The sequence below is a fragment of the Hyaena hyaena genome, unplaced genomic scaffold, assembly GCF_003009895.1.
Source record: "Hyaena hyaena isolate Hyena2069 unplaced genomic scaffold, ASM300989v1 scaffold_1, whole genome shotgun sequence".
In the NCBI taxonomy this organism is placed as follows: domain Eukaryota; kingdom Metazoa; phylum Chordata; class Mammalia; order Carnivora; family Hyaenidae; genus Hyaena; species Hyaena hyaena.
Window position 1 is genome coordinate 1607421 of NW_024080633.1, and position 27199 is coordinate 1634619.

Below are 27199 nucleotides of genomic sequence, written 5' to 3' on the forward strand. Positions count from 1 at the left end.
TCTGTAGACAAATACACACACACACACACACACACACACACATTGCCACACACACACACACACACACTACAAAAACTACTGGCACAAAATAAGCCAGATTATATAGACTATTTATCTCTGAGATACGGTATGACAGTTGGTATTTTTTATAGTTTTCTGTATTTTCCAAATATCATTCTTTACCCTGGGCATGAACATGTGTTGCTTTCATAATAATACTTTTTAAGGAGCTTAATAGAGAGCAGAATAGATCCTTCCACTGCACAATGTGGCATTTCCTCCTCTCCTGTATCAGAAGAGCTTACCAAGATGTTCAGAGTTTATGCTGTGCTCAGAGAAATAATAGCTTCGATCTTGCCAGGAGCTTTTTGGGACGAGGACGCAGACAGGAAACTCGGAAACCATAAGTGGTTTACCTTTAGATTCCCTTCTTGACTGCAGCCTATAAATATTTAGTGGACAAAAGCAGTGGGTGTGTGAGAGGTGGAGGGGAGACCAAAGCCCGACCATCCACCTCTCCCTCTATCCCTCATGCTTCTGACATACAGACCTGTGGTCCTCAAACCAGACTGCGTATTAGTACTGTACTAACCACACACCTCAAAACCTTGGCACTAATGGACCCATGTGCATGCTTTTGCTCAGAGGATGCATACCCTGCCTGCCCACCAGAGTGTGGACTGGAGAGAGCTCTAAACATTATCATGTGATACAACTTACTGTGTGTAAAACGAGAAGGTTAAATGGATGCTGTTGCCCAAAGAAAAACACCTATTTATGGGCCATGCAAGACACTTGTCTGACGTGGACATGTAAAGAGAGCCGGATCAGCCACCAAGCAGTTCTGAAATCAAGTGGTGATGCCCAGGAGACTGGAGCATGACTGTGTTGGCTTTTCAGAGATTGTGTAATATTGCTAGGCCATGGTCATGAACAGCAATGTGATTTCTCCCTGCTTGTTTTAAATGTTCTGCTCATCTTTTTGATCTCTGTGAGTTCTGTTATGCAAAACAGTCCCCTCAAGGGTATGATTTTCTGTGCTGTGGCTCCTGGCAGCAAAATCTACCAGGAGGCTCCCCGGAGCACAATCCAAATGGGACCCTCAGAACCATGAGAGTTGTCCCCAAGCAGAATCGGCTCACTGGGGAGGCCATTCATTCTCCATTTCTGTCTCATCAGTGCTCTTCCTGGAAGAACAGAGCGGGAGCTGGGTTGGGCTTTCTGCACTGGACTGGAGGATGGAGGACCAAGAACATCTTTAGGTCCTGAAGACTCTGAATCTAGGCTTTCAGTGCTTCCCATGGTCATACCTTCCTGTCCCACTGGGTGTGACTGCCGGGTCGGAGAGCTTGTTGGAGAAATGGAAGAGGAGTCAAAGTTCTTAACTGTAATACTAGCTGGTGCGGCAGCGTGCCCAGCCCTTTACGAGATGGCATCCGCCATGCCTCACACCCGCTGAGGGGTGGGCACCATCACCACACACATGTGCGGAAACTAACATTCTGCAAGCTCCTGTGACCCGCACACTTCCTGATGGCTAGTAAGTACAGTCTGGGGTATCCTGTAGTCAATCCATGTCCAGAACCTGCTGTTCATATCCCTAGAAGTCCACCACGGTGCTCTGCACAAAACAAGCATGTGCAGAGCACAACACGTTCATTTATGTGCCGAATGGAACAACAGATAAATGCAAAGCTTGTCAAACTCCAAGAGACGATACCATGAAAGGAACAGGATGCCGCCTTCCTGAGATGTATCAAAGAAGAAACGTGAAGAGATTTTCATCCATCCGTTCATTCCCACATTCATGAACACCTTCCTTGTGCCTGGTGCTGTGCGAAGGCGGGTGGGGGTCCCATTAAAGGTGTAGTGTCGGGCCTGGTGGTGTCACTGTAAGGGAGAGGGCCTGATAAACAACATCGAGAGTGGCATTCATTTGATACTTGTTGCCTTTACAAAGAAAGTCAGTGAACTTTGAAAGTTTGCTGTTGATTTGAAACAGCAGAACAAAACATTGGGAAGTGAGCTGATCTTCAGAGAGAGCAGGTCTGAGGATGGAGAGGGAGAACGTGCCAAGCAGATGGGACTGAACGGCTCTGTGGGAATTCCCATCTGGAGACCAGCCTCTGCCATTCACTTCCCTACAGGCCTGAGGATTAAATGCTCTCTCCTCCAGAAGCATCCGATGCCACCCTCCCACTGGGGTGGGCTCTGCAACACCCCGTCCAGACCCTCAGCCGAGGGGTTTGAGGCCACAGGAAGTGCCAGCGTCTGATCTCTGGGGGCAGGCAGGGGAGAGCAGTGCTTTGAGAATTTGGGTATTTCGTGCCTGGGGCAAGTACTTTGCACTGAAGTTGTTGATCATATCGGAAGGTCAGGCTTCTGTTCCTCTCAAGAGACCTGGTTAATGAAGTGCCTTTAATGAACAGAGATGCTCAGGAAAAGGCACGCAGGCAGACCCCTGAGTCAAGGAAACTATCATCTCAGGTGAGGGCACTTACGTTCTGCCAGGCACTGATGCACCTTGGTCCTCAAATCTCTGTGTTTGGGGCACAGGCAATATAGCAGATGCACAAAGGTGGGAGTCATGATGCAAGCTTATACTTCCTAAGCTGCCACTTTGTACTCAACCCTGTGCAAAGCTTTCTCTATATATGACTATTTAACACTCAGGCCAATGCTATGAAGTAGGTAATATGATCCCAGTTAGAGATAAGCTGTCCGTTCAGAATAATTGGGCCATCGTCCCTTAAGTAATGCACAGTAGATGCAAGGATCAAACTCCAGGTCTCAGGGATGCCTACACCTTCCTTCTCCTCCCCTGGCCACCTTGACTTACCCTGACTTATTATTAGGGTGGCTACCTGGATAGGGTAGAGTGACCCAGGGCACCTCCAGTTTATGCTTATGGGATGGAAAAAATTACTAATAGCATCCCCCTTCACTCTCAAAAAGTATCCCAATTTAGATGATAAATTCTACGATCACTCTACCTAACAAGGTTTGGGTTGAAAGAGATGCATTTATCAAAACCACAGCTCCTAACTGTGGGTACAAATTGTAATTTGGCTGGAAATGTGAATCCGGCATCCTACTATGCAAATGTAATCATCCAGGAAATCTATCCAGATGCACTGCATGGAAGGCAGCCAGCCTGGAAGTGGTTCTGCCCCGCCATGATTTAGAGTCCTGCAAAGGAGACCTCGCCATCTGGTGGGCTGGACTGGCTCCCTGGCCAGGATTCCAGTCACATGGTTGCTGGAGTCCAGTCTCAGGCAACTGGGAGTCTGTGAACCAGGGGATGGCCTCTGGCCACCCATGGTTCTCAGCAGTTGGAAAGTGGTACTGATGAGAGACACAAGACTTGATATGATCCTCATGAGGGTCTAGTTATCAGGGTTGCCATGTGCAGTTGGGCAAGTGGTACACTGCAATAACACTCAACCCCTGGGACAAAAGAGAGGTGCTGTTTGGTACTTTTTTGTTAGATGGTCACTCAGATGTGGCCACGAGAGGAAGCAGGGAAGAGGCTCAGGAAAACAAAAAGTGTGTTATGCCCACAGGTCCTAAAAATATGACGCATAGCATGCCACACAGGACCACATAGGAAGGCCACCAGGGTGGTCAGGAGGCAGAAGACAGCAGCAGTAGATTCACTCAAGCAATGCCCTTTGTTGGGTTTCTGTGGAAATGCAAGGCAGAGCGGGGTGGGCAGCCTAGGGTTGGCTAGTTTGGATAACTTCCCTGGGGTCTGGGCTGTAGGGATGGTCTTGGTTTGCCTGGTGTCTAGCCCTGGGGTGATCTAGGCAGAGGAATATTGCCTCCTGGGATATATGGGCCAGGCAGAGGAGGGTTGGCTCTGGGTTCGTTAGTTTGCATATTGATGGCATGCTCCTGGCTGAGCCCTTTTTTCTTTCTTTCTTTTTTTAAAAATTTTTTAATGTTTTTTTTTTTTTAATTCATTTCTAGGAGAGAGAGAGAGACAGCGTGAGCAGGGGAGGGTCAGAGAGAGAGGGAGTCACAGACTGAAACAGGCTCCAGGCTCTGAGCTGGCAGTCAGCACAGAGCCCGACGCGGGGCTTGAACCCACGAACCGTGAGATCATGACCTAAGTGAAAGTTGGATGCTTAACTGACTAAGCCACCCAGGTGCCCCAGCCCTTTTCTATTTCTAAGATCAGCTAGCCCAGAGAAGGACTGTTTCCCCAGCCAGAAAGATTCTTTTGAGACGCCAACGCATCTTGTAATTTACATCGGATTTGAAAAATTTACAATATGGATGCTCACACTCCCACTGCCAGGGCTCACAGCTGTGCCTGCAGGAGGTAGGGGAGTGGGGAGGGATGGCCATAAATTGAACCCTTCCAACCTAGCTACCTGCCTTGCAGCTCATAATCATAAATCCCAGGAGGACGGAGATGCTGTATAGCCTGGATCCAGCAGCCTGAAGATTGTAACACAGGATGTAAAATCTTTAGTGTGAGAAGAACAGAAGGGCCCTACCCCTACCATTGACTATCTGCCTGGCACTGTACTAAGTACTCTAGTCTGTGATCACCAACACTTGGCACAGTCAGCCCATTCTCCATTTTATTATTTATTTTTTGCTAGCAATTTGTTTTTAAGTTTTTATTTATTTATTTTGAGAGAGAGAGAGCATGAGCCAGGGTGAGGTAGAGGGAGAATCCCAAGCAGGCTCTGCAGAGTCAGCGCAGAGCCTGATGTGGGGCTCGAACTCACAAAATCATGAGATCATGACCTGAGCTGAGATTGAGAGTCAGACGCATAACCAGCTGAACCACTCAGGTGCCTCTCATTCTCCACTTTATAGATGAGACCATTGAGGCTCAGAGAGATGAAGTCCCTGTCCAAACTCACACAGCCCCTCAGGGCTACATCAAGGTTTCAAAATCAGGCTTGCCTGACTCAGAGGTCTCGCCCCACTGATCATCTGGGAAATGCAAATCACAGGCACAGCCACAGTGAGATAACACCTCCCACCTGCTAGGGTGGCTGGTTTCAAAAACCCAAAAAATAAGTGTGGGCAAGAATGTGGTTGAAAAGGAACACTTGAGCACTCTTGGTAGACATGCAAATTGGTACAGCCAGTGTGGAAAACACTATGGAGGCTCCTCAGAAAATTACAAATAGAACTAGCATATGATCCCATAATTCCATTTCTGGGTATTCATCTAAAGGAACCGAAATCAAGGTCTTAGAGAGATATCTGGCCTCCTGTGTTCCTAGCGGTTTTAGTTACTATAGCTACGATGTGACCACAACCTAAATGTCCGTCAGCAGATGGATGGATCACCAAGATGTGGTGGAGACATACAATGGACTATCATTCAGCCTTAAAAAGCAGGAGTTCCTGCCCTTTGTTACACCATGGCTGAATGAGGACATAAGCCAGATCCAGAAGAGCAAACCCTACGTGAGCCCACTGCTCTCAGGAATCTAACACATTCAACCTCACAGGAGCAGAGTGCGGAATGGCGGTTGCCAGGGGTGGAGGAGGTGGCGATGGATCAGAGCGCCCATGGCTTCAGTTATGCAAGATGAACGAATCATAGAGATCTGCACAGCATAGCGCCTCTAGTTAATGATACTGCATCGAATACTTAAAGATTTGTGAAGAGGGTAGACCTTATGCTCAGTGTTATCACGGAAAAAGAGAAAAGAGGGAAGGAGGACATTTTAGAGGTGAGAGTTAAGTTGGTGGCATTGTTGATTATGAGTTTCTTTTTGTTTTTTAATATTTTTATTTATTTCTAGGAGAGAGAGAGAGAGACAGCGTGAGCAGGGGAGGGTCAGAGAGAGAGGGAGATACAGACTCTGAAATAGGCTCCAGGCTCCGAGCTCCGAGCTGGCAGTCAGCACAGAGCCCGACGCGGGGCTTGAACCCACGAACCACGAGATCATGACCTAAGCAAAAGTCCGACGCTTAACTGACTAAGCCACCCAGGCGCCCCTGATTATGAGAGTTTCACTGGATGGATGCATTAAATTCAAGAAGATGCACGTGTTAAATATGTACAGCTTTTCTTATGATCATACCCCAAGGTTTTCTTTAAGTCCCTATTCTCCTCTCCCTGTATGCTGAGCTGCCTATGTAGGGTCCTCAAAGAGGCTGTGCTTCTTGCCAATATGAGAAATTCGAGGTAGGAAGGCCCAAAATGGCAGGAGGAAGTCAGGACGCAGCATTTCTGCTCCTGTGTGTCCAGGGCTCCCTCGGGAGCCATCCTGTTTCGGGTCTTGTCCTGAATCTCCTCTAATCTGTTACCCTAAGGCCCCACTTCTGGGTCTCCCTCAACCCCTGTCTTGGGGCTGCCCCTCCTTCCTAAGTGCAGACAAAAATACTCCCTGTCATTGGGCCCTCAGACACGCCATGAAGTGATGCCAGACTGGCCTCCCTTCCGATCAGAGCAGAAGGCTGGGCTGCTACCAGCACATCCTCCCAGTCGGACCCTGTGCTCATGGGACCACCTCCTAGGAGGAGCTTTGGAAGAGCAAAAGTCCCCTCCCTGCCACCCTCAGTCCCCAAGCTGCCTGCTGTGCTTGGTGACGGACAGTCTGCAGGAGGCCCAGCTGTGCCAAGACCAAGGGTTTCGGACACCAAGCGGGGAGCTGGACTCAGGCCTGGCAGCGGGAGTCAAATCCCTTCATGAACACATCCCTCTGTCCCCAGAGGTTACCAGATTTTCAGAAGCAGGCCTCTGCTGTCACTCGAGCATGGGTGGGCGGGGCAAGAACAAAGCAATGTCTGCGAGCCTCTGGACTGCAAGAAACCAAGCTGTGATCCAACTGTAATAAGGCTCCGGTGGCTCTTGGAGAAATAAGGTAAAACTTTGGTTTGCAAGCGTAATTCGTTTCAGAAACATGCCTGTGATCCCAAAGCACTTGCATATCAAAGCGCATTTCAGGAACCATTAGCCAGTGGTTGCGATCCAGTGACGTTTAGCGTCACGTAAGACTCGTACTGCAAGACATTGCTCGTTGATCAAGTTAAAATTTATTAGAAATGTTTGCTTGTTTCACGGGACACTCACAAAACAAGTTACTTGCAATCCGAGGTTATTGTGTATTTCTTATGCCCACACTTTATGCCCAAACATTCTTTCTGTATCCTCGCTCATCTTACCTTTCTCCCCTATTCCATGTATATGGTTGAAAAGAAAATATTTACTCTTGGCAGGTACATCAATGATGTAAAGTTGTAACTACCAAATGGATGAGGGGTTGACCTTGTCCACATCCAACCAACAGATCAAAGAAGGGCTTGCATTCCTAGCCTCAGCCCTGGATTGCCCTCTGATCTCATGGGTCCTCTCTGACCTTTGCTCTTTGTTCTCCAAACTTCTGTTCCCTGCTATTTCCTGCATTCAACACATGGTCACTGAGATCTAAGCAGTGGGCTCAATACTTTGGATATAGGAAGGAATAAGACGTGGTCTTCTCCTTAAGGAGTTAACATCTGGCAGGAGATACAGTAAGATTTTTTCTTTTTGAAGTTTTTTACGGTTCTATTTAGTTTTGAGAAAGAGAGAGAGAGAGAGAGAGTACAAGTGTGGTAAGGGCAGAGAGAGAGGGAGACACAGAATCCAAAGCAGGCTCCAGGCTTCAAGCTGTCATCACAGAGCCTGATGCGGGGCTCAAACCCATGAACTGCAAGATCATGACCTGAGCCAAAGTTGGCCGCCTAGCCAACTGAGCCACCCATGTGCCCATAAGAAAGAGATTTGTTTTTAAGGATGAGAGAGAGACAGAGGTGAAGGAGGAAGAGAAAGGAGGAGGAGACGGGTGAGGGCAGGGGAGGAGATTCACAGCACAGATTAAAAGATGGTTGCGTAGTGATGTGTATGTATTTGGGGGCAAAGCAGGAGACATTTCCCCTTCTCAGGATCTCCAGGAGGGCTCCCCAGAAAAGGTGGCTCTGGAGGCACTGGGGGTATGTGTGGAACTTGTTTACTGAGCACTGCTCTGGGTCATCCCTGGGGAGTCACATCACTTAGTTGCCTCCTTTGCCCCACACGTGACCTCTTGAGGTGCACATGATCTTCCCTGATTTAAATAAGGGGAATCTGAAGCTCCACCGGTTAGGTGGTGGCTCCAGGTCAGAACTGGGTGTGGGGTCCAGGAGTTCGAGTCTGTCCGCAGCCTTTGATGTGTTTACTTCTATTTGATTGCGCCCATGGCCAAGAACAAAGAACTCCGGCTGAGTGGCAAGAAGGCAGTCACTTCCGGTGACTAGTACTGAGCCTTTCTGAGCCTCAGCTTCCAATTACCAACAGGATAACCTTGAGTAAGTTCAGTGGTCTCTCGGAGCCTCCATTCCTGAGCCTGTCTCATGATGGGAGTATGATGTTGTGAGGGTAAAACGAGGTATGTGAAGTGCCTGCGGGTCAAGACAAAGAGTAACTAACCGGTAAGAGATGTCCCCTACCTCACGGAGGCCGCGATGCAGACCAAATGGGCTGTGTCTGTAGAGCAGGTAGACCCTGCCTGGGCACACAGCGAACTCAGTGCAGGTGAGGCTGAATCAATAAGCCTACATATACTCTTCGTCACTCTGCTCCACTGCGTTTCCACTGAGTGCCTGTGACGCGAGCCCAGCGGCAGGAGGAGCAGAGGAAATGGTGTAAATGTTCACTCTTGCGGTTGTCCGGTGGGCAGAGCTGTGCACAGCTTGGACAACCGGATGTTCAGCAGCATAGCTGAGGCCCGGGGAGCAGGGAGGCTGACTTCCTCCGAGCATCCAGAACCGCAGGCCCTGCTAATGGGGATGGGCAATTATTTTCTCTTCTTGAACCTCCAACTCACAGAAGACGGTGTTAGTCATACCTTGATCTGTAGGATCCCACATACTAAACCCACGGGCTGTGCTGTCAGCCCCGGCTTGGAACTGAGGGTTGTCATGATGCCATCATTGACCCAGTTGGTAGAAGGGAAACTTTCAGAGCACTAGACCTCAGCAAGGGCTGTGTGTTAGAATTATATATACTATAAATAATATACTTTATACTATAGACATATATTAATAATAAGGCTCCACCTTGGTTTTAAATAAAATGCCTCATATTAAAGGGGGCGCCTGGGTGGCTCACTCAGTTGAGCATCTGACTTTGACTCAGGTCATGATCTCACGGTTCATGAGTCTGAGCCCCTACACCAAGCTCTCTGCTGTCAGTGCAGAGCCTGCTTCGAAGCTTCCGTCCCCCTCTCTCTCTGCCCCTCTCCCCCCACCCCTGCTCTCTGTCAAAAATAAATCAACTTAAAAAAAATCCCATATTAAGATATTCTGAACATTATGGGGGCCTTAGCAGTAAATTATGCGGTAGTAGTTCAGTTACATATTAGTGGTTCTCAATGTGAGCTGAATCAGAATCTTCTGGAAGGCTTTTTAAAACTCAGATGCTCAGACCCCACCCCCAGAGTTTCTGATTCTGCAGGTCTGGGTTGGAACCTTCTAGCAAGACTCCAGATGCTATGGGTGCCCCTGGCTACAGCACCCCATAGTGAGAAGCATTGATCTATATAATACATAAAAGTGGGAAATAAAGAGATTATCTACCAAGTCTTCCCGGGAATATGTCTACTGCTTTTTTGGAGTAAAAAGAAGTTTTCCCCCTTTCCTTCTCCTGTCCTTCAGCCATGTGGAAATTTTGCTGAGGCTTCTTTGCTGTGGAAATTCTTTGCATGTGTGTTAATGGGAGTGTCATGTGTAGTTCAACAGGTTTCTGGTGACAAACAAGAAAAAGAAACCTGGCTGATTTTTAGAGCATCCTAGGTGAGAACACAGAGTATGCTTTGCTGCCTCAGATGGTGGGTCACATGGGTCAGCCCCCACAGTTGGATTTGAATTTCCTCTCGTAACAATCAAGTCAACTGAATTGTTGAACAGGCAAAAGACAGTGCTGATCTGCAATAAACGTTTCTAGATCTGTGTCTAAATCCTACTGTGGGAATTTGTATTGTCATGAAAAGCATAAGACTGGCTTAAGTGTCCAACGTCCGAGATTTTGTGATAACGTTCAGTCATCTTTCTTGGGCCAGGTGCCTCTATGCATTGATGAAGGTGAAAAAAGAAACTGACAGTTATTTGGAAAGAAACAATCTTGCCTCACCATTTACCCTAGGATTCTTCTTGGTATATTCAAAAGCTTGTTCTGATCATTCTTTTCCATTCTTCTTTTTTTTTTTATATTTTTATTTTATTTCTAGGAGAGAGAGAGAGAGACAGCGTGAGCAGGGGAGGGTCAGAGAGAGAGGGAGAAACAGACTCTGAAAAAGGCTCCAGGCTCTGAGCTGGCAGTCAGCACAGAGCCCGACGCGGGGCTCGAACCCACGAACCGCAAGATCATGACCCAAGTGAAAGCCGGCCGCTTAACCAACTAAGCCACCCAGGCGCCCCTTCTTTTCCATTCTTTGACTATATAAGTGGTCTGTGGTTTCCATGAGCTGTGTAACAGGGAAAACAACTTTTGGAAGAGGTAAACTTAATCCTATTTATTTAGGTTTATTTATTTATTCTGAGAGAGAGAGAAAGAGAGAGAAAGAGAGAGAGAGAACACATGTGAGCGGTAGGGAGGCAGAGAGAGAGAGAGGGAGAGAGAGAATCCCAAGCAGAGTCCATGCTATCAGCATGGAGCCCAGCATGGGCCCCGATCCTACGAACCAAGAGATCAGAATCCAAGCAGAAATCAAGAGTTAGATGCCAACCAACTGAGCCACCCAGGCACCCCAAATACAATCTTATTTTTCAAAGGATCTCAGAAATGGTCAGATTAGCAATAGAAATTTTTCATTTATTCATCAGACTTAGGGTAATGCACGAACTTGAATTCTCTTTGGGAGGTGTCTTCAAACAGACTTTCTTTAGCAGCTGAAGAACCGGTTGGCATGTGCTAGAAATCTTAGGACTGGCGAGGATGGAGGGACGAGGTCTGCTTTCCATTTTATCCATTCTCTCCCCCATATTTCCACTTTAGCACACGCCTCTCGTTTCCTGTACATTTATAAAAACATGGTGCACCAGTGTGGTCTTACCCAGTAGTTCAGTGTTTGAAATCGATGTTCTCCGCCTACTGGTCTCAGCCTGCTGATTGTACTTTTAATTGTAAACCTATTTTATTAATGCAGTTGCCATTATTAGAATGCAAGCTCCGAGATGACAGGGACTGTATATAATTTGTTCGCCTTTATCTTTCCAGCACTTCTCACAGTGTCTAATCCATTAGAGGCACTTATTAAACAGCCCCAAATTATTCACTGAATGAATAACTCCGTGAAATAAGGACGGGCCAAGATTCAAAGGATGACTAGGCATCAGCCAGGAGAAAAGACAGGGAAAAGGATTCCAGGAAGTGGAAACTACCTGTGCAAAGGTCCTGTGGTGATAAAGGGGGTGGCACTTGTGAAAGACTGAGCATTTTTCCAGATGGCCATTGCTAGAGTTTGGGTGTATGATGAGAAACAAGTCCGAGGAGGAAGAGGTTATTCGTGTGACAGAGAGAGCTCTCCATGCTGTGTGTCTTACTTAGTTGAGTCTCCGATGCTGATTTCTGAATCGCAGTGCACTGATAGGATCATCTGTCTTAAATTCCCATTGAAGGGGTAATCAGAATGTCAACCAAGCTCGGTCCTAATTCCAGAGCACTGATAGCTAAAAAGTGCCATTTATGGAGTACTTAGTATGTACCAGGCAGTGTACTAAGCCTTTTATATATGTGCATTCTTTCCTCCAATCATGCGTGTGCTGTGCCTGCTTTTCAGGGATAGGATCTCGCTTTGAACCACCAGTCTCTTGATAAGAGTCAGATTTCGGTGGCCCCAGACAGCTCCCTTGTAGTCGCCGTCCCTGGATATCTCACTGCTCTGCTCTGCTTGAAGGCAGCCCTGGAATTAGGAGTGAGCTGGCTGAAGTCCGTTAACCCATATGAACCCAAGACAAAGCTATCAAAAGAGTAGATCAGTGCAGCCTTCCAGATTGATGCCAAAGACATCAATCGTTGGACTTCAGTTCCAGGCCAGCAACTTGAGTGCATGGCTGGATGGATAAGAAGACAAACAGCACAGTAGATGTAGAGTCCGGGGGACCCGAGTTTGCTCCCCAGCCTTCTCGCTTACAAGCCATATTGCCTTGGATGAACTCCTTTCCCTGTCTGAACCCCCATTTTCAGGCATAAGACGGAAATAAAAGTATTTACTCTAAATGTAGTTTGAGGGTCTAACGAGGCGCGTAAGCACGATGTCTGGCACATGGGGGAAAAAGGGACTGTCAGCTGCTGTACCGGCTGTAGCGCTACCCTGGGGAAGGAAGCAGGGGCTTGCTGCAGAGCTCTTCCATTCGAAAGAGAGAAAGGAAAAGCAATTAAAAACAAGTACATGCAGATCTCCATTTGCTGCTGTTGCTGGGAGAATGGATTGTCTTGTTCATTTTATGTTCTGGGTCTGCAGGTAAATTGCAAAATCCTTTTTATTGAAAATTCATTCCATCTTCCACAAATGTTTATTGAGTCCGTGGTATTTGCTAGGCACGTGGGAGAAACGAGGATAATTTAGATGCATTCGCCTTGGGAGGCGGAGAAGGGAGAGTACTGATTTGCTGTCCGTGCGAGGGAAAGCACACATTCTGCTTAAATACCGAATGCTGAGTATTATTTACTTTAGATCAATGAGGATCTTGTGAGGGCCTCTCATTGCCTCAGTGAATGAATAGAGAGCTCAGGTGCGGGTTGCAACAAATACCCGCCCACTGAACTTGGTTTTCCACCCATTATTATTTACATGGTAATGTGTAAATATGTAATTATCTCACTGTAGATAATACTGGCATGCTATGTTAATTATATTAAGTATATATTAAATGACTATATAATATTTTATTATTATACTAATACTTTGCAAATGGATTATTATATACTAAATATTACTATTTATATATATATGTTTATACAATACTGATTATACCTATACATATGATACTAATTATATATTCTAATTATACATTATATTATATATTTATATTTCTGTATTTTATATTATATAAATTACTCGTATACGTTAATATAAATATATAAGTAACCTAGTTACTTATACCATCTCAGTTTGCTACCACACATATTTTTTGCTTTAAAATGGAAGGATGGGGTGTCTGGGTGGCTTAGTCAGTTAAGCGTCCAAATTTGGTTCAAGTCTTTATCTCGCGATTCTTGAGTTCAAGCCCCGGGTCGGGGTTCTGCTGACAGCTCAGAGCCTGGAGGCTGCTTCTGATTCAGTGTCTCCTCTCTCTGCCTCTTTCCCACTTGTGCTCAGTCTCTCTCTGTGTCTCAAAAAAATAAATAAACATTTAAAAAGTTTTTTAAATAAAAAATAAAAAGGAGTGGTCACGTTCTGCTCGGGTTGGGTGCCAGATTGGTTAATCGAAGCTGTGATTTACCCCTCCTCTGCAATGCTAAAGGATGCAGCAAGCCGCAAACTGATGGGGGCATCCCTGTTACATCACATTCCTGTAGTTTCTCACGTGCCGATTCAACAAGTGTTACCAAACACCTGTTATGTGCCAGGCTCTGCCCTGGGCACTGGGGTACAGAGCCAGATATATGGCACGGTCCCTGGTCTCCTGAGGCTCACGGACAGATCAGTCAGTGATGACAGGGGGCCGTGGTGGCCACTGTCTCGGAGGAAGGAACCACAGGTCTGTGGTAGCACAAAAAGAGGCAAGAAGGGAAGGTGAGGCACGTGCCTGGGGAGGATTTCTAGAAGAGGAGTTGCCTAGGTGGGGGGTGGGGGGGAGGGCTGTGGTCTGAAGAAGAAAGTGGAAGAACAGGCATGATATGGAGGGGACAGCCTCTGAGAAACTAGTGTCGACGCTAAAATAGCGTGATACATTCAGGAGAGTAGAATGGTAGATTTGCTCCTCTTACTGACGTAATAGTAATAGCAAGAAAAATAATAATAGTATTCAAAGTAGTAATGATAGCAAGAGTGAGCATTCACTAAGCCCTTGGATGCGTTTTGTCAAATAGTCACACAGAAACCTTCTATATGGCATTACACTCTGCATTTTAAGATGAATGGCCAAAAGAACTCCTAATGTTACTCAAGGTTGCCCAGCTGGTGAGTACAGCAGATCAAGGGCTGCCATCTTACCCTACTGGCCTTGGGCCAGGTGCCTAATCTCTGGAAACCTCAGTCTCCTCCTCAGCAAAATTAGGTTAAAGGTTCATTCTGAGAACACCGTGGGAGGAGGGTCATACAGCACCAGGCTCGGCGAATGGGTGATCGGTGGTGGATCGAGTGCTGTGTCTTGTTAGGGGGCAGAGACTGGAAAAGTGGAGTCTGCCTCATGTTAGTGAGGTAGACTGGGTCACCTGCCAGAGGGCTGGCCTGTGGGATAAACTGAAGGGGGTACTTTTCTTTCTGAAAGCCATGATAGGTGATGGGAAGCTCTGAGACAAATTGTGAGATGCTCAGTGTTGTGTTTGAGAAAATTCACTCTGTCCACAGTGTGAGGTACACGTGGAAACACCCAGGCCGGCCAGAAGGGTGCTGTCATCATCCAGGTGAGGAGATTCAACGACCCAGACTAAGAAGTGAGAGTCACAAAGATGTGAAGTGGAAACAGTACACTAGTTGGATGTGAGGCCAAGGGAGGAAGAAGAGTCAGAGGACCCCCAGATTCCTGACTGTAGCCTGGGGATAGGCAAATGGTACAATTTCATCCACTGAGGCAGGAGACACAGTAAGAGGCATGTTATGGGTTGAACCATGCCCTGCCCCCTTGATGTGTTGAAGTCCTAAGTGCCACTATCTCAGAATGTGCCCTTATTTGGCAGTAGGGTCCTTACAGAGGTAATCACGTTTAAATGATGGTAGATCCTAATCTGATATGGCTGCTGTCCTTATAAGAAGGGGAAATTTGGACACAGGTTGGCGTATTGGGAAGACCATGTGAAGAGGTCTCGGAAGAAGAGAGCCATTTACAAGCCAAGCAGAGAGAGCTGGATCAAACCCTTCACTCAGAGTCACTGGAAGGACCCAACCCTCCCTACGCCCTGATTTTGGACTTTCTAACCTCCCCAGCTGTGAGGCAAATTTGTCGGTTGAGCCACCCAGTTTGTGGTATTTGGTTACAACAGCAGCCAGCAAACCAATACAAGGAGTAACTCATTTGGAGATGGCCAAGGGTTATGTTTTGGATAGCTTGAATTCGATGTGTTTTTGGATAGCCAGGTGGAGACAGGCATCAAAGTGGTCATTCGATACACAAATCTAAGGCTCGGTGGCCGGGGGGAGTGGTGGGGCAGAGATAGAGATTACACCATGTGATCGGGTATATCATTCATTCTTGATACTCCCACTTCCATCCACAGCATGGTGTGACCAGTACACAACAGGAATTTGGAAAAGTAGTCGTGTGAATAAGAGTCATGTTCGTCCAGGGACAGCAGGCAGGAGGGACCATGCAGATTGGAACTAGTTCTCATCTCCCATCCCAGCACAAACGAGGTCAACCCAAGCCCTGTTGAGTTTTAGAGGATTGCCACACTGGCTGTTGACATTTCCACTCACCAAGAAGGATAGTCCCTTCTTTGTTCTCTAAAATCAAAGGATGAGACAAAAAATTAACCAAATATCAAAGCTATTCTTAGAACAGAGAAAGATAGCCTGTCTGGAGTCTTCGGTTCATGCCCATGTCCTGAAATGTTGACCTCCAAGTCAGTAACAGGCCTATTTTAGGCAGTGGCTTCAAAATCTGCTTAGCTTAAAATGTCAAAATAAGTAGACAGCATGGCATTATAGAAAATGGCAATAACTAGAAGTTAGAAGACCTTGCTTTGAATCTCAGATCTGTCTCTAAAGATCTGAGTCACTTTAACCTTTCTGAGTCACCTTTCCCTCATCCGTAAAACAATGATGGGGTGGGGATCATTGGATGATCTTGCAGCTCTGACATTGTGTGCTTTTCTCAGTGTTGCCTTTCATTGCGAATGTTGGGAAGAAAAAAAAAAAAAAACATTTCCAGAAATAGACCTGCCAACCTGATTTAGTCCACCAACATGAAGACATGTAATGAAGTGTTATGCAGAAGTTACATTTCACAGGTGACTTTGGTAGAATAATTTCTGCCTCCTTAAGATGGCAGATGGAATGTTGGAAAGAGTGCAGTTAGTTTTGGGATGCACCTCATTACCAGCAAACTGGGTTTTACTGGAAGGCTTCTGAATTCACATGATTACAGGATTTTGTCCAATGACTTATGTTTTTGACCATACTGAAAAAGGATATGGAAAACCCACCCATTCTTACTAAATTTGTAATTTCTCTTAGGCCATTCAATACTTAAACCTCACACATTGGGCTTTTCCTTATATGCCTGGACATCTCAGCCATAAGGGAGTACAGATGATTAAGATTTATTGAGTACCTCATTTTAAGTGTCATGGTTTATGTCAGGTGCTTGACCCGTGTTACATATTGCCTCATTTAACACGCCCCATAGCAGATGCTGTCACCATATCTTCTCTGCACTCAACATTGCTGAAGGCTGTTTACTTAGGGCTTCTGTCTGGCTGTGGGAGCGCGCTTGGCTTGAGGATGAGCCAGACGTGCCTGGGAGTTAATGCTGTAGAAGCAACCACCGACAGACATCAGATGCAAGTTCGGGGGATAAATACTCCAGCCTCCTCACCACGTGCTGGGAATACCTCTGAGGTGTCTTCCATGCTTGCTCATGGAGTTCTTCAGAGGGACTGAGCTCTAGTTACCCATGGTGGCTGTTGCCTTGACGGCACAGCCTTTATTGGCTGCCTTCGGTTTCTGTCTTGATAGCCTGGTATTTCCTGTGGTCATATTCTAGATAAAGTACTTACTCTCAAATCTTTGCCTCAGGGTCTGCTTCGGGGGGAACCCAAACCAGAACAGCTCCCAAGGTCCCAAGGAGTAGGTGCCATTACTGCTACTTTATAGATGAGGAGCCCAAGTCTCAGTGTGGATAAAGAATAGTGATTGAGTCTCGGTACTGTGGCTTTGGTGGCTTACACTGACTCTCCTCTACACCAGTAGTTCTCAGCCAAGGGAGACTTTGTCCCCTTGATGTTTTTGGTCATCAGAACTGAGGGGAGCTACCAGCCCCTAGCAGGTGGAGGTGAGAGGTGCTATTTAAGCATCTTATGGAGCCCAGTTCAGCCCCAACAACAAAGAGGAATCCAGCTGAAGAGAGGTCAGTAGTGGCAAGGTTGAGAAATCCTTCTCTACACCCAGCGAGACTGGTTGTCAGGTGGTGACTCTCCCGTGTGACCCATTTCTTGTGTTTCACTTCCAGGGCCAAGCGGTGGCTCAGCTGTGTTCCACTGTCCCCAATGTGACTGTCTTTGGAACGGCGTCTACTTTCAAGCATGAAGCAATCAAAGACTCCATGACCCACCTCTTTGATAGAAAAGCAGACTATGTGCAAGAAGTGAAAAGGTAAGGTGTGTGCTCTAGAGCGCACCGGACTGGTCCTTGCTCTTCTGTCTCTTAAAAGAACAGTAGCCCTCATTTAGAGGAGGGCTGATGATGATAAGTGATAGTCACACTAGGAAACATAGGTCGGGGGCTTGGTATTACCAGCTCTGTGCTGAACACTTCACACGCACGAGCTCGTCGGATGCTCTACTGGTCTCATCATTTGAGCAGTGCAGTGGAGTAACTTGCCAAGCTACTGTATGACTTGCAATGCTTAATTATGGTAGCTGCATTAACACGACCTTAATATAGAGAGGTTTATTTCTCAGTCGTTCATGTGCCGGACCAAGGACATGTGGACTCCAACATGGATGTGAGCGAGGGCCACCCAAGGACCAAAATGGTGACATGATCAGATTGGAGTTTTGAAGAGTCACCGGTGGTATGCAGGGGATGAAGGGGTGGGAGGCAGGGAGATCATGTTGCTGGTGGTGGCAGTCCTATGGTGGGAAACGCTGGTTTACAATCCGACTCCTGATCCTGAAGCTACAGACTAGGGCCTTGTGCATGGCAACACTGGGAAGGAGAGAGAAAAGCCAGCTGCCTTGAGATGATGTGCATGTTGCACCTCATGCTCAGGCTCTTCTCCACCCCCAGCTCTTGAGGGGATTCAGGGATGTCTCAGAGCCGCTGTTCTGGTCTTTTCACTGCCCAGCAATAAGTTGTAAGATACAGAGAAAGTCAGCCGTCCATCTAGCCTCATAATAAAGAAACAACTCTCTGCAAGGACTAGAGGATTGGAGATCTGGTGAAGGTGACAGATTGAGACCAGATTAGGTGAAATTTGGGAAGTTTTTCAGAAAGGAGAGTCTTCCGAGGGTCTGGATTTTCACATTTGTTTTGTAAAAATCTTTTAATGTGTATTTATTTTTGAGTGAGAGAGAGACAGAGCGCAAGCAGGGGAGGGGCAGAGAGAGAGGGACACAGAATCTGAAGCAGACTCCAGGCTCTGAGCTGTCAGCACAGAGCCCGACGTGGGGCTCAAACTCATGAACTGTGAGATCATGACCTCAGCTGAAGTTGGCCACTTAACCCACTGAGCCACGCAGGCGCCCCTCAGATTTTTTTTTTTTTTTTAAAGATTTGCACATAATTCAAGGTTGTCCTGATACTTCCAGCGGGACACAGAAAGAGAGCTCCAAAGCTCGATATTGGAAGTTCGCCGCCTGTTTCTCAGATGTCTAGACACTGCAGGCATATTTTGAAGACTTCCAGGATAGACTTTTGCTTGTTTCCATAACCCTCAGGTAGCTCTTCCTTTCTGTAACTTGCATCTCTCAAGCTGTGGTCTGGAAAAGGAACTGCCATTGTCTGTCCAGCAGTCTTTGCCTTTATCCCCTTAAGTGATATTTTTGCAAGCATCCTTTCCTCCATTCGTACCCTGACCCACTAACTACCAAGCGCCTGTGATGGGCCAGGGGCTGTGCTAGGGCCCAAGATCCGGCGCAAAACCACCTTGAGAGTCACCGTCCTTGTGAAGCTTTGAGTCTAGCTGGGGAAGAGGGACAAAAACACTAATTTAAAAATGTATTGATTGACACTTTTGATAACGTGCTCTGGTGGAGAAATGCAAGGTGCTGGTGAACATAGGCAGATAGGGAGATTGGACGTAGCGTCCATCAGAGAGTGAGATTTGGGCTGAGCATTAAGGGATGAGAAATGGCAAAGGAACAGCACTTATGACCAGGTGGAATAGCATGTGCTAAGGCTCAGGGTCAGGAAAGACTGTTAAATTGAAGAATCTGAAAGGACATCAGAGTAGCTGGTGGTAGTACTGGGTAGTACATTGGGGGAAGGGACAGGAAAAGTAGATCAGGAAGTAGCTACTCTTCTGAAAAAGTAACAAGTCTGCCTTCCCTATTTTCCATGGAGAATTTTCCAACCCCTCATCCTTTGACTGTCCTTAACCTGCCTTCCTAGCCCCCGAGTCAATGATTCATGCTGATGTCAGAGGAGCAGAAAATGTCAGCATCTGAGACCCACGTCCCTACCACCTTCTTTCAAATGCGACTTCCAGGGATTCCTTACGTTTTTAAGCAGAGACCCTGGGATTCTATTAAAAATCACTGGGAAGCCACAGATAGGCTTGTGCTCTCTCGCACCACCCCTGCCCTCAGGAAAGAATCCAAAAGAAGATCAAAGTCACAGGCACCCGCTGCCTGTTGCAGAACCAAGTAACCGCTTCGGCTTCATGGTAGGTGTTCAGCCTGTGCCAACAGCGTGAATTACAGCTTTGTCTGTTACAGTGAGATTTCAGAACCAGCCTCCATTATCAACAGGAGGGAAACAGTTCAGTGCATTATGCGACACCCACACGCTTGAGTATTATGCAGACCCTAAAAAAAAAAATGATAATTTTGAAGATTCTGTCACAAAATGAAAAAGTACCCACAGTTGCATATTGAGTGGAAAAAAAGCAGAATGCCAAATTCCAGCTACACTATGATCACAGCTTTATATGAATTCTTGGCGCATAAGGACAAAAAAAAAAAAAAGAAAAGAAAAGAAAGTAGGGGGAAAAAAATCTAACCGCTAATATGCAATAGGATTAGAACGCAGAGTGATTTCTCTTTACTTTTTTGACGACGGTTACTGTTTGTTACAGCGTTCAGTGGTGATCAACCAGGGGAAAAAAATAAGAAGATAAAATTTCTTGAGATGCACTCTTTTTTTTCCCTTTCATAGTTTATTGTTAAGTTGGTTTCCATATAACACCCAGTGCTCATCCCCACAAGTGCCCTCCTCCATGCCCATCACCCCCCTTCCCCTCCCCCCATCCCCATCAGCCCTCAGTTCTCAGTACTCAAGAGTCTCTCATGGTTTGCCTCCCTCCCTCTCCCCAACTATTTTTCCCCTTCTCCTCCCCATGGTCCTCCGTTAAGTTTATAAGCCAATCAACTGCTAAGCTTCTTTTGAACCCGTTCTCAGCCTTCCACCAGGCATCGTAAAGGGAATGGGGACAAAGTGTGTGTAATACAGACTGAACCTTTACGTCACTCACCCCTTCACTGACTATGCTTGAAACCAAACAGAAGAGTTAGAAGCTTTGGCTTCTGTGCATCCAGCAGTAAGGACTTCAAAAAGAAAGGGGAGAGAAAGACAAGAGAGATCGCCAAGGTGGGCAGCCCCCAGCGGCGAGTGTGACGGACCGGAAGCATCTCAGTAGGGAGAGGGAGGTGGGGGGCGAATCCCAGCAAGGCACACGGACATAGGCAAGGCAGATAATTGCACCAGACTCTGCCAGTCTCCTCCGCTCTGCAGACCCATGCGATTAGACCATCATACGTGCACCTCAGGTAGTCCCGCATGGGCAAAGTTCCTCATTTAACAGATAAAGAAACTGAGGCAGTGGAAATCAATGAGAGTCTAATCACCTGGAGAGAACAGAGAACGTGATCAAGAAAAGATTCCTAGAGGTGGTATTGATAAGTAATTGTAAACATTTACTAAGAAGCCTTCTACATGCCAGGCACGGTGCTCGGCACCCCGTGAAAAGCCTCTTGGGTGCTAGGTACCATGCTCAGCCCTCTGTGAAAAGCCTACTATGTGTCAGGAACTGCACTCCACCTTCCGTGCACCAGACACTTCTCTGCGAGAAGCCTGCCGCGTGCCAGGCGTGGTGCCGGGCACCCTGAAATGACCTCATCCTCCCGTCACGAGCTTGGATGGGGTTAACGTGATGGCACGGATGAGTTCTCGGAGAAGAACAAATTCAGAAAGAGAAGCGCTGAGCGGAAAGCCAAGGCTCCAGCTTGAGATGAAAGTAACAATAAAGGGGGAATTAATTTCTTGGCAAAGTCAAGGGCTTCTCTCCCAACAGTGGCCCTATGGGAGCTACCACCGCACAGGAGAGATTTTTCACTGATCCGTGTGGGTGGGAAGCAAAGAGGAGGCATTTGTGAGAAAGGCGTGAGGGGCTAGGGACCAAGGAAGGACAGGCATGAAAGCCCTGGATCAGCCATACCCGCATATCTTGCTGCTGAGTTTGGCTCAGAGCATCTCTGAGCGGGGGCCCTTTGTGTTTGGGTTTTGAATCTGCAGAGATTTATGACAACAGGAAAAAGCCCTCACCCTGTCAGCTTTTGTCTAATTATGATTACACTTACACACACACACACACGCGCGTGCGCACACACACACACACCGGCAAGGCGGTCCCCCCCCACAGATTTTCGGCCAGGGCCGGTGCTAAGAAAGGAGGATGGCCCCTGAGCTTTCTAGGGGCTGCCTTGCTCTGCTTGGGATTTTCATGATCATTCCATCGAAAGGAGCTGCTAAGGGGCTCTTCATTGTGAGCACGAGTAAGGGAGGCCCTGATTCAAACCAGACCCGACCCCGAGTCCCATTCTGTCTGGTCCCCTGGTCGGGCTTGAATAACTGAATGGTTGGTGGGGCACCTTTTCCATTTTGAAACTCACCTGCTGGCTGCCCAGGGAGTGGCCCCCGGCTTTGTGCAGTCCCGGCCCAGAGCCTGTGTGCCCACCAGTGACACTGGCTGTCACCAGGGCTGACCACAGCTCACCTTGGGCGACCCGGCTCTGCCTCTGGGGCCCTCACTTGGTTTTTGGATGTAATGGGTGAAGCCAGAGTCTCCCCCACCCCCGCCATTCCCTGCAGTGGCTCCTACGGCATGTTGCCTCACCCCATGGAGCCTCGGTTTCCTCATCCATTAAGTGGGGATAATGATGGCCCCTGGGTTTCAGGGTTGGCATGAAGCGTCCTCAGTGAGACGGGACTCAGGAGGTGCTCAGCACTGTGGCTGGCACAGCCCAAGTGCTGTGCCAGCAGGGTCAAGGGTAGCAAGCCTCTGCTCGGATGGTTTCTGGGCTGGGGGCTCCCCCTCCTAAAGGTTGCTTGGGCTCATGGTTGGCATTTTGCAGTCTTTCGTGGATGCTCTTTTACCAAACTGAAAGAACTCTCCTGAAGTTGGCCCACTCTGAAAAAACAAAAAAGCAACTGTGGACCCTGAAGTGACCATGAGCATCAGGTTCCTTGTGCAGCAACTCAGCCGGGCTTCACAGAGAAACCAGGGGCGGGTTTGTTGCCCTCATTCTCTTCCACGGCTGGGGACGCTGAGACACCGAGAGGCTAAGTAACTCACCCGAGGCCACACAGCAAGGAAGTGGCAAGCTAAGTGCTAAATGCAGAGATGAAATTCATTTTCCTAAGCCCAGTGCTCTGCGGCCCTTAGGCTACCCCCACCCCCACCCCAGCCCACCACTCCCATGTTAGGTGGCAGCTAGGGCACATGCTTGGGTCCCTCTGGAAGGAGACGGTGTCCAGGCTGGGTCCCCGTTTACGACAGTTGGTGTCCCGGAGCCTCCTCCTTGGGTCTGTTCGATGCTGATGGCCCGAGGTCAGCCTGTCACAGTGGTTGTGCAAAATGCCTTTCTTTCCACTGCCACCTGGCCACTTCTGCTCATCCGTCAGCACTGAGCAGCAGCACCGCCTTCCACTGCCCCACGTGGCTCTGTCGGGGCTGCAGTGATTGGGTCTGGCTGTCCCTTTAGTCTGTCTTCCCGGGTACCCACGAACTCCCGGATGGCAGGGATCACCTGGAACCCTCATCTGCGTACCCCCAGCTCAGCACACACAGCGCCTAGCATGACGTAAGCATCAGCAAGTGGTTGTCCAGTGGCGGGAAATTTAGGACAAATGTGCAGAACCCTGACCTGGGGCCTCTCCTGTATCATCTAGGATGAGAAAAAAGCAGCTTAAAAATAGAAGCCTCTTGGCCTCTCTGTTTGCAATAACATAGTCTAACTCTGGCTGTATCTATATTTATTTTTTTAAAAACATGTTTAGTTTTGAGAGAGAGACAGAGAGAGAGTGCACGTACAAGTGGCAGAGGGGCAGAGAGAAGGAGACACAGAATCCAAAGCAGGCTCCAGGCTGAGCTGTCGGCACAGAGCCCGATGCGGGGCTCCAACTCACGAACGGTGAGATCATGACCTGAGCCGAAGCCAGACGCTTAACCGAGCCCCCCAGGCGCCTCTGTACTTCGTTTTAAGGACAACATGTAAACCAGAATGTTTCAGAGACTCCATTAAATCGACTCCTTCCCAGAGCTGCTTGCTAAAGCCATGCTTCCATAATTATACCGAATTGAACATTTATTAAGTCTGAAATTCAGAATGGTGCTGAAAAGGCCATCGCTCTGGAATGCAACTGGACCGAAGTTTGAATTCCAGGTGTACTAGTTACATAAGCTTGGGCAAGGCGCTGCCTCCGAGAACCTCCATTTCTTCCTCACAGAAGTGCAGTTAAAATGCCTGTCTCAGAGATGGATCACGAAGATTAATTCTGAAATGCCCGGGATATAGTAGAGCTCAGAAACCGTGAGTTTCCTTTGAAGGAAGCACACATACAGAAATGTGGAATGCCAGTCTTAAAATGCTTTCCTCGTTGCCTTGTGTCATTCACTCACCCCTTTATTTAATCATCCATTCATACAGTCCCTCAGTATTTGCGGAGAACTAACACTGTGTCTGGCAGGATGAGAAGGGCTGAGGATACAACAGGCAGCAAAACTACGGTCCCTGTCTCATGGGGCTTTTATTTTGGTGGAAGAGACAAATAAATAGGATAATTGCAGCCTGTGATAGATACTGAAGAGTGTCTTTGGTACAGATGCTAAAGCATAAAGGGGGGTAAAATAGAGATAATTTGGGGCTGCCACTTCAGGGGCCGTGGTTAGTTAAGGCATCTCTGGGGAAGTCTCATGTGAGTAAGACGTGAAGGATGAGAAGGAGCCAGCTCTAAGGAGAGCTGGGGAAAGGCTGTTCAGGCAGATATTACAGCATATGCAAAGGCCCTGAGGTAGGAAAGTTTTAGGAATAGCTACAAGGTCACCATGCCTTGAGCAATTAGTGGCAAGTTGAGGAGGGAGTGGGCAGTAGGCTACAGGTCGCCCCTAGCTGTGGGCTGCCCTGCGTTTCCACAGAGCCGGAGGGCAGAGCAGCGGGCCTAGGTGGGGCAGCTGTGCCTGGCAGTTTGTGGGCGAAAGTGTGTACTCACAGGAGAATAGAGGTGTGAGGAGCATCAGGCAGGAAGCGAGCATTCGGGGCTGGACAAGGGGTGCCCCAGAAGGTGTGGGCTGCCCAGCACGTGAGGGCTGCTCCTCAGCCACGTGGGCATCTTGCAGTAAAGGAAATGGAGTTCACAGAGAAGACCTGGTGGCTCAGGGGGCTGGTAGCAGAAGCAGGGTCCTGCTTCCACGGGAGTGAACACGCTTGGCAGAAGAAAGACTTGGTAGAAGTGAGGAGCACAGGAGCGTAGTTACCAAGCCCATGACACGAGGTGGAGACCTGATCACCAGGTGGGAGGCACCAACCTAGCGCCCACCCCACCGCGTGTGTGGTCCAACGCCCACCCGCCTCTCGGGCCTCACCTCAGCTTGCTTCCTCTCGTCTTCCAGACTCCAGCCAAACTGGCTGCTTTCTACTCACAGGCCTCCTCTGACCACAGGACCTTCGCACATGCTATTCCCCTGCTTGGAAAACCATCCCTGCCCCTCTTCACCTAGATAACACCTAGTCTGCATTTCCCCAAGATGCCTTCTCGGGCATACCTAACTGGGCAAACGAGATTGACACAGTCCCTTAGCACCTTTGTGGCACTAGACCCCCATTCAGTTGCAATTTAATATTCAATTGTGTAATAGGGCTTAACATCTGCCTAATGTAAGTTCTAAAAGGGGAGGAATCAGAACCGTTTGGGCTCACCGCCAAGTCTCCAGGGCCTAGTGCAGGGCCAGGGCTGAATATTTAATGAGCAAATTAATTATTAATAAAGAAACAGTAATGCTAGCGTGGCCCCTGAGTAGCTAGCTTAGACCAGTGGTTCTCAGAGGGTGGAGCCAGACTCATCAGCATCGGTACCTCCGGGGAATCTGTTACAAATGCAAATCTTTGGGACCCACTCCAAAACCAACGGAATCAGAAGCTAAGAGGAGGGGGGAAGGAGGGCCAATTGAATAATTGTTTTAATGAGCTCTTTGATGCACACTTAGGTTTTAGATCCTCTGGCCTCATTCCCTAGTTCTCAACTTACAGGTGGGACTTGAACGGACCTATCTTTACAGATAACCGTTCTATTAGGTAAAAGCAAAACTAATCATTTTTGTTGAGTCATCATAATGCCTTTGGACTCGACTTGAGGGCTTTCGAAGGTCAGGACTCCGCTGCCCTGGGGTAGAGGCAGTTGACTTAGGATCTGAGCCATAGACATACACATGCAATTTCCTACTTACGAAAACAGGACCCAGCTGTTGACATGAGCGGCAGTGCCTGAACTCTGTTCGGAGATGAGGGTGGAAGTGGAAACATTGACCTACGTGCTAAGACAAGATAATCCTGCAAACTCATAAATCTAAGCAGAGCAGGGCCCAGCGACAAATAAGTGCTCTGGGGGCTTGCATATCTTCCCTACGATCCCTGGAGCCTTCCTGTGCGTAGCGCTGTCCCACATAATATCTTCTAACAGTGGAAGCCCCGTACATGTTTGTTAAATGCGTCAAGTCAATCTGGAATGTATGAATAAATGAATGGAAGAAGGGATCAAGGAATGTTTCGTCTGCTTAATAGGATACACATGTGTATCCCCAGAGGGGAAGAGCCTCTCTATTTAACCCTCTTCCTCAAAGATTCCATTTTTTTATTGAACCTAGAGATGGGATGAATAGAAGTTTGTGAGTTATACTAACGTGTCTTTATAGCTTCACTGAGGAGGCAGGGAGAAGGGAAGGAAAGCGAATCCCTGCTTAACTGGAAGCCCCATGAAGACAGGAACGTGTTGGTAGGTTTTACTCCCCACTCTGTCTCCAGCACCTCAGACAGAGCCTGGCCCATAACCCAAGCTCCACGAATATGAGTTGCTGAGTGACTGGCTTACGGAGTGACTGTTATGTGGCTCGCAATCGACCAGGCATTTCATAGGTCACCCGAAGAAATGTGCTCGCTCCCCTTTACAAAGGAGAGAGCTGCGTGCCATGCTGGATACAAATCCAGATATCTGACTGTGATGTCCACGCTCACCCACCGGACCCAGGCTGGTTCCTGATATCAGCCACCAGCCGGACCCTTAGTGGCCTCTGGCTTCGTGAGCTTCTCGTAGTTGGACCCAGGAAGGTAAACTCACTCCCCAGCCTTCTGTCCTATTTGTGGCTGCTCCCAGAGGCCTTGCCGTTCCTGAGTTGGTCCCTCGCGTGAGGCTTACAGTATCTGTCTTTCTCTGTCTTCACACCATTTAGGATCTCTGCGGAAGGCGTGGACATTGTGCTGGATTGCCTCTGTGGGGACAACACTGGAAAAGGCCTCAGCCTTCTCAAACCACTGGGAACCTATATTTTATACGGTAAGTGTGTAACGGGAGACACTGCACGTGTGCTTGCTAAGGCTCTGACAATGTGCTGATACGTTGGGGTAATGAGATGGGGGGGGGCTTCATTTTTTAAATGTTTTCCATAGTACTAGTTCCAGTAGTTATTATTTTTTTAAATGTTTTTAATGTTTTATTTATTTCTAAGAGAGAGGGAGACAGAGTGAGCAGAGGAGGGTCAGAGAGAGAGGGAGACACAGAATCTGAAACAAGCTCCAGGCTCTGAGCTAGCTGTTAGCACAGAGCCTGACGTGGGGCTCGAACCCACCAACCGTGAGATCATGACCTGAGCTGAAGTGGGACGCTTAATCCAC

General features: G+C 47.9%; 1 protein-coding gene across 1 annotated transcript in view; it reads left to right on the forward strand.

The window, feature by feature from the left end:
- Positions 1 to 27199, forward strand: part of VAT1L (vesicle amine transport 1 like) — a 150871-nt gene that overhangs the window by 44433 nt on the left and 79239 nt on the right. The window contains exons 4-5 of the mRNA XM_039223466.1: positions 17326 to 17468; positions 26758 to 26861. Of these exons, the coding sequence (XP_039079397.1) occupies positions 17326 to 17468; positions 26758 to 26861 (247 nt within the window). The remainder of the gene's footprint in view (positions 1 to 17325; positions 17469 to 26757; positions 26862 to 27199) is intronic.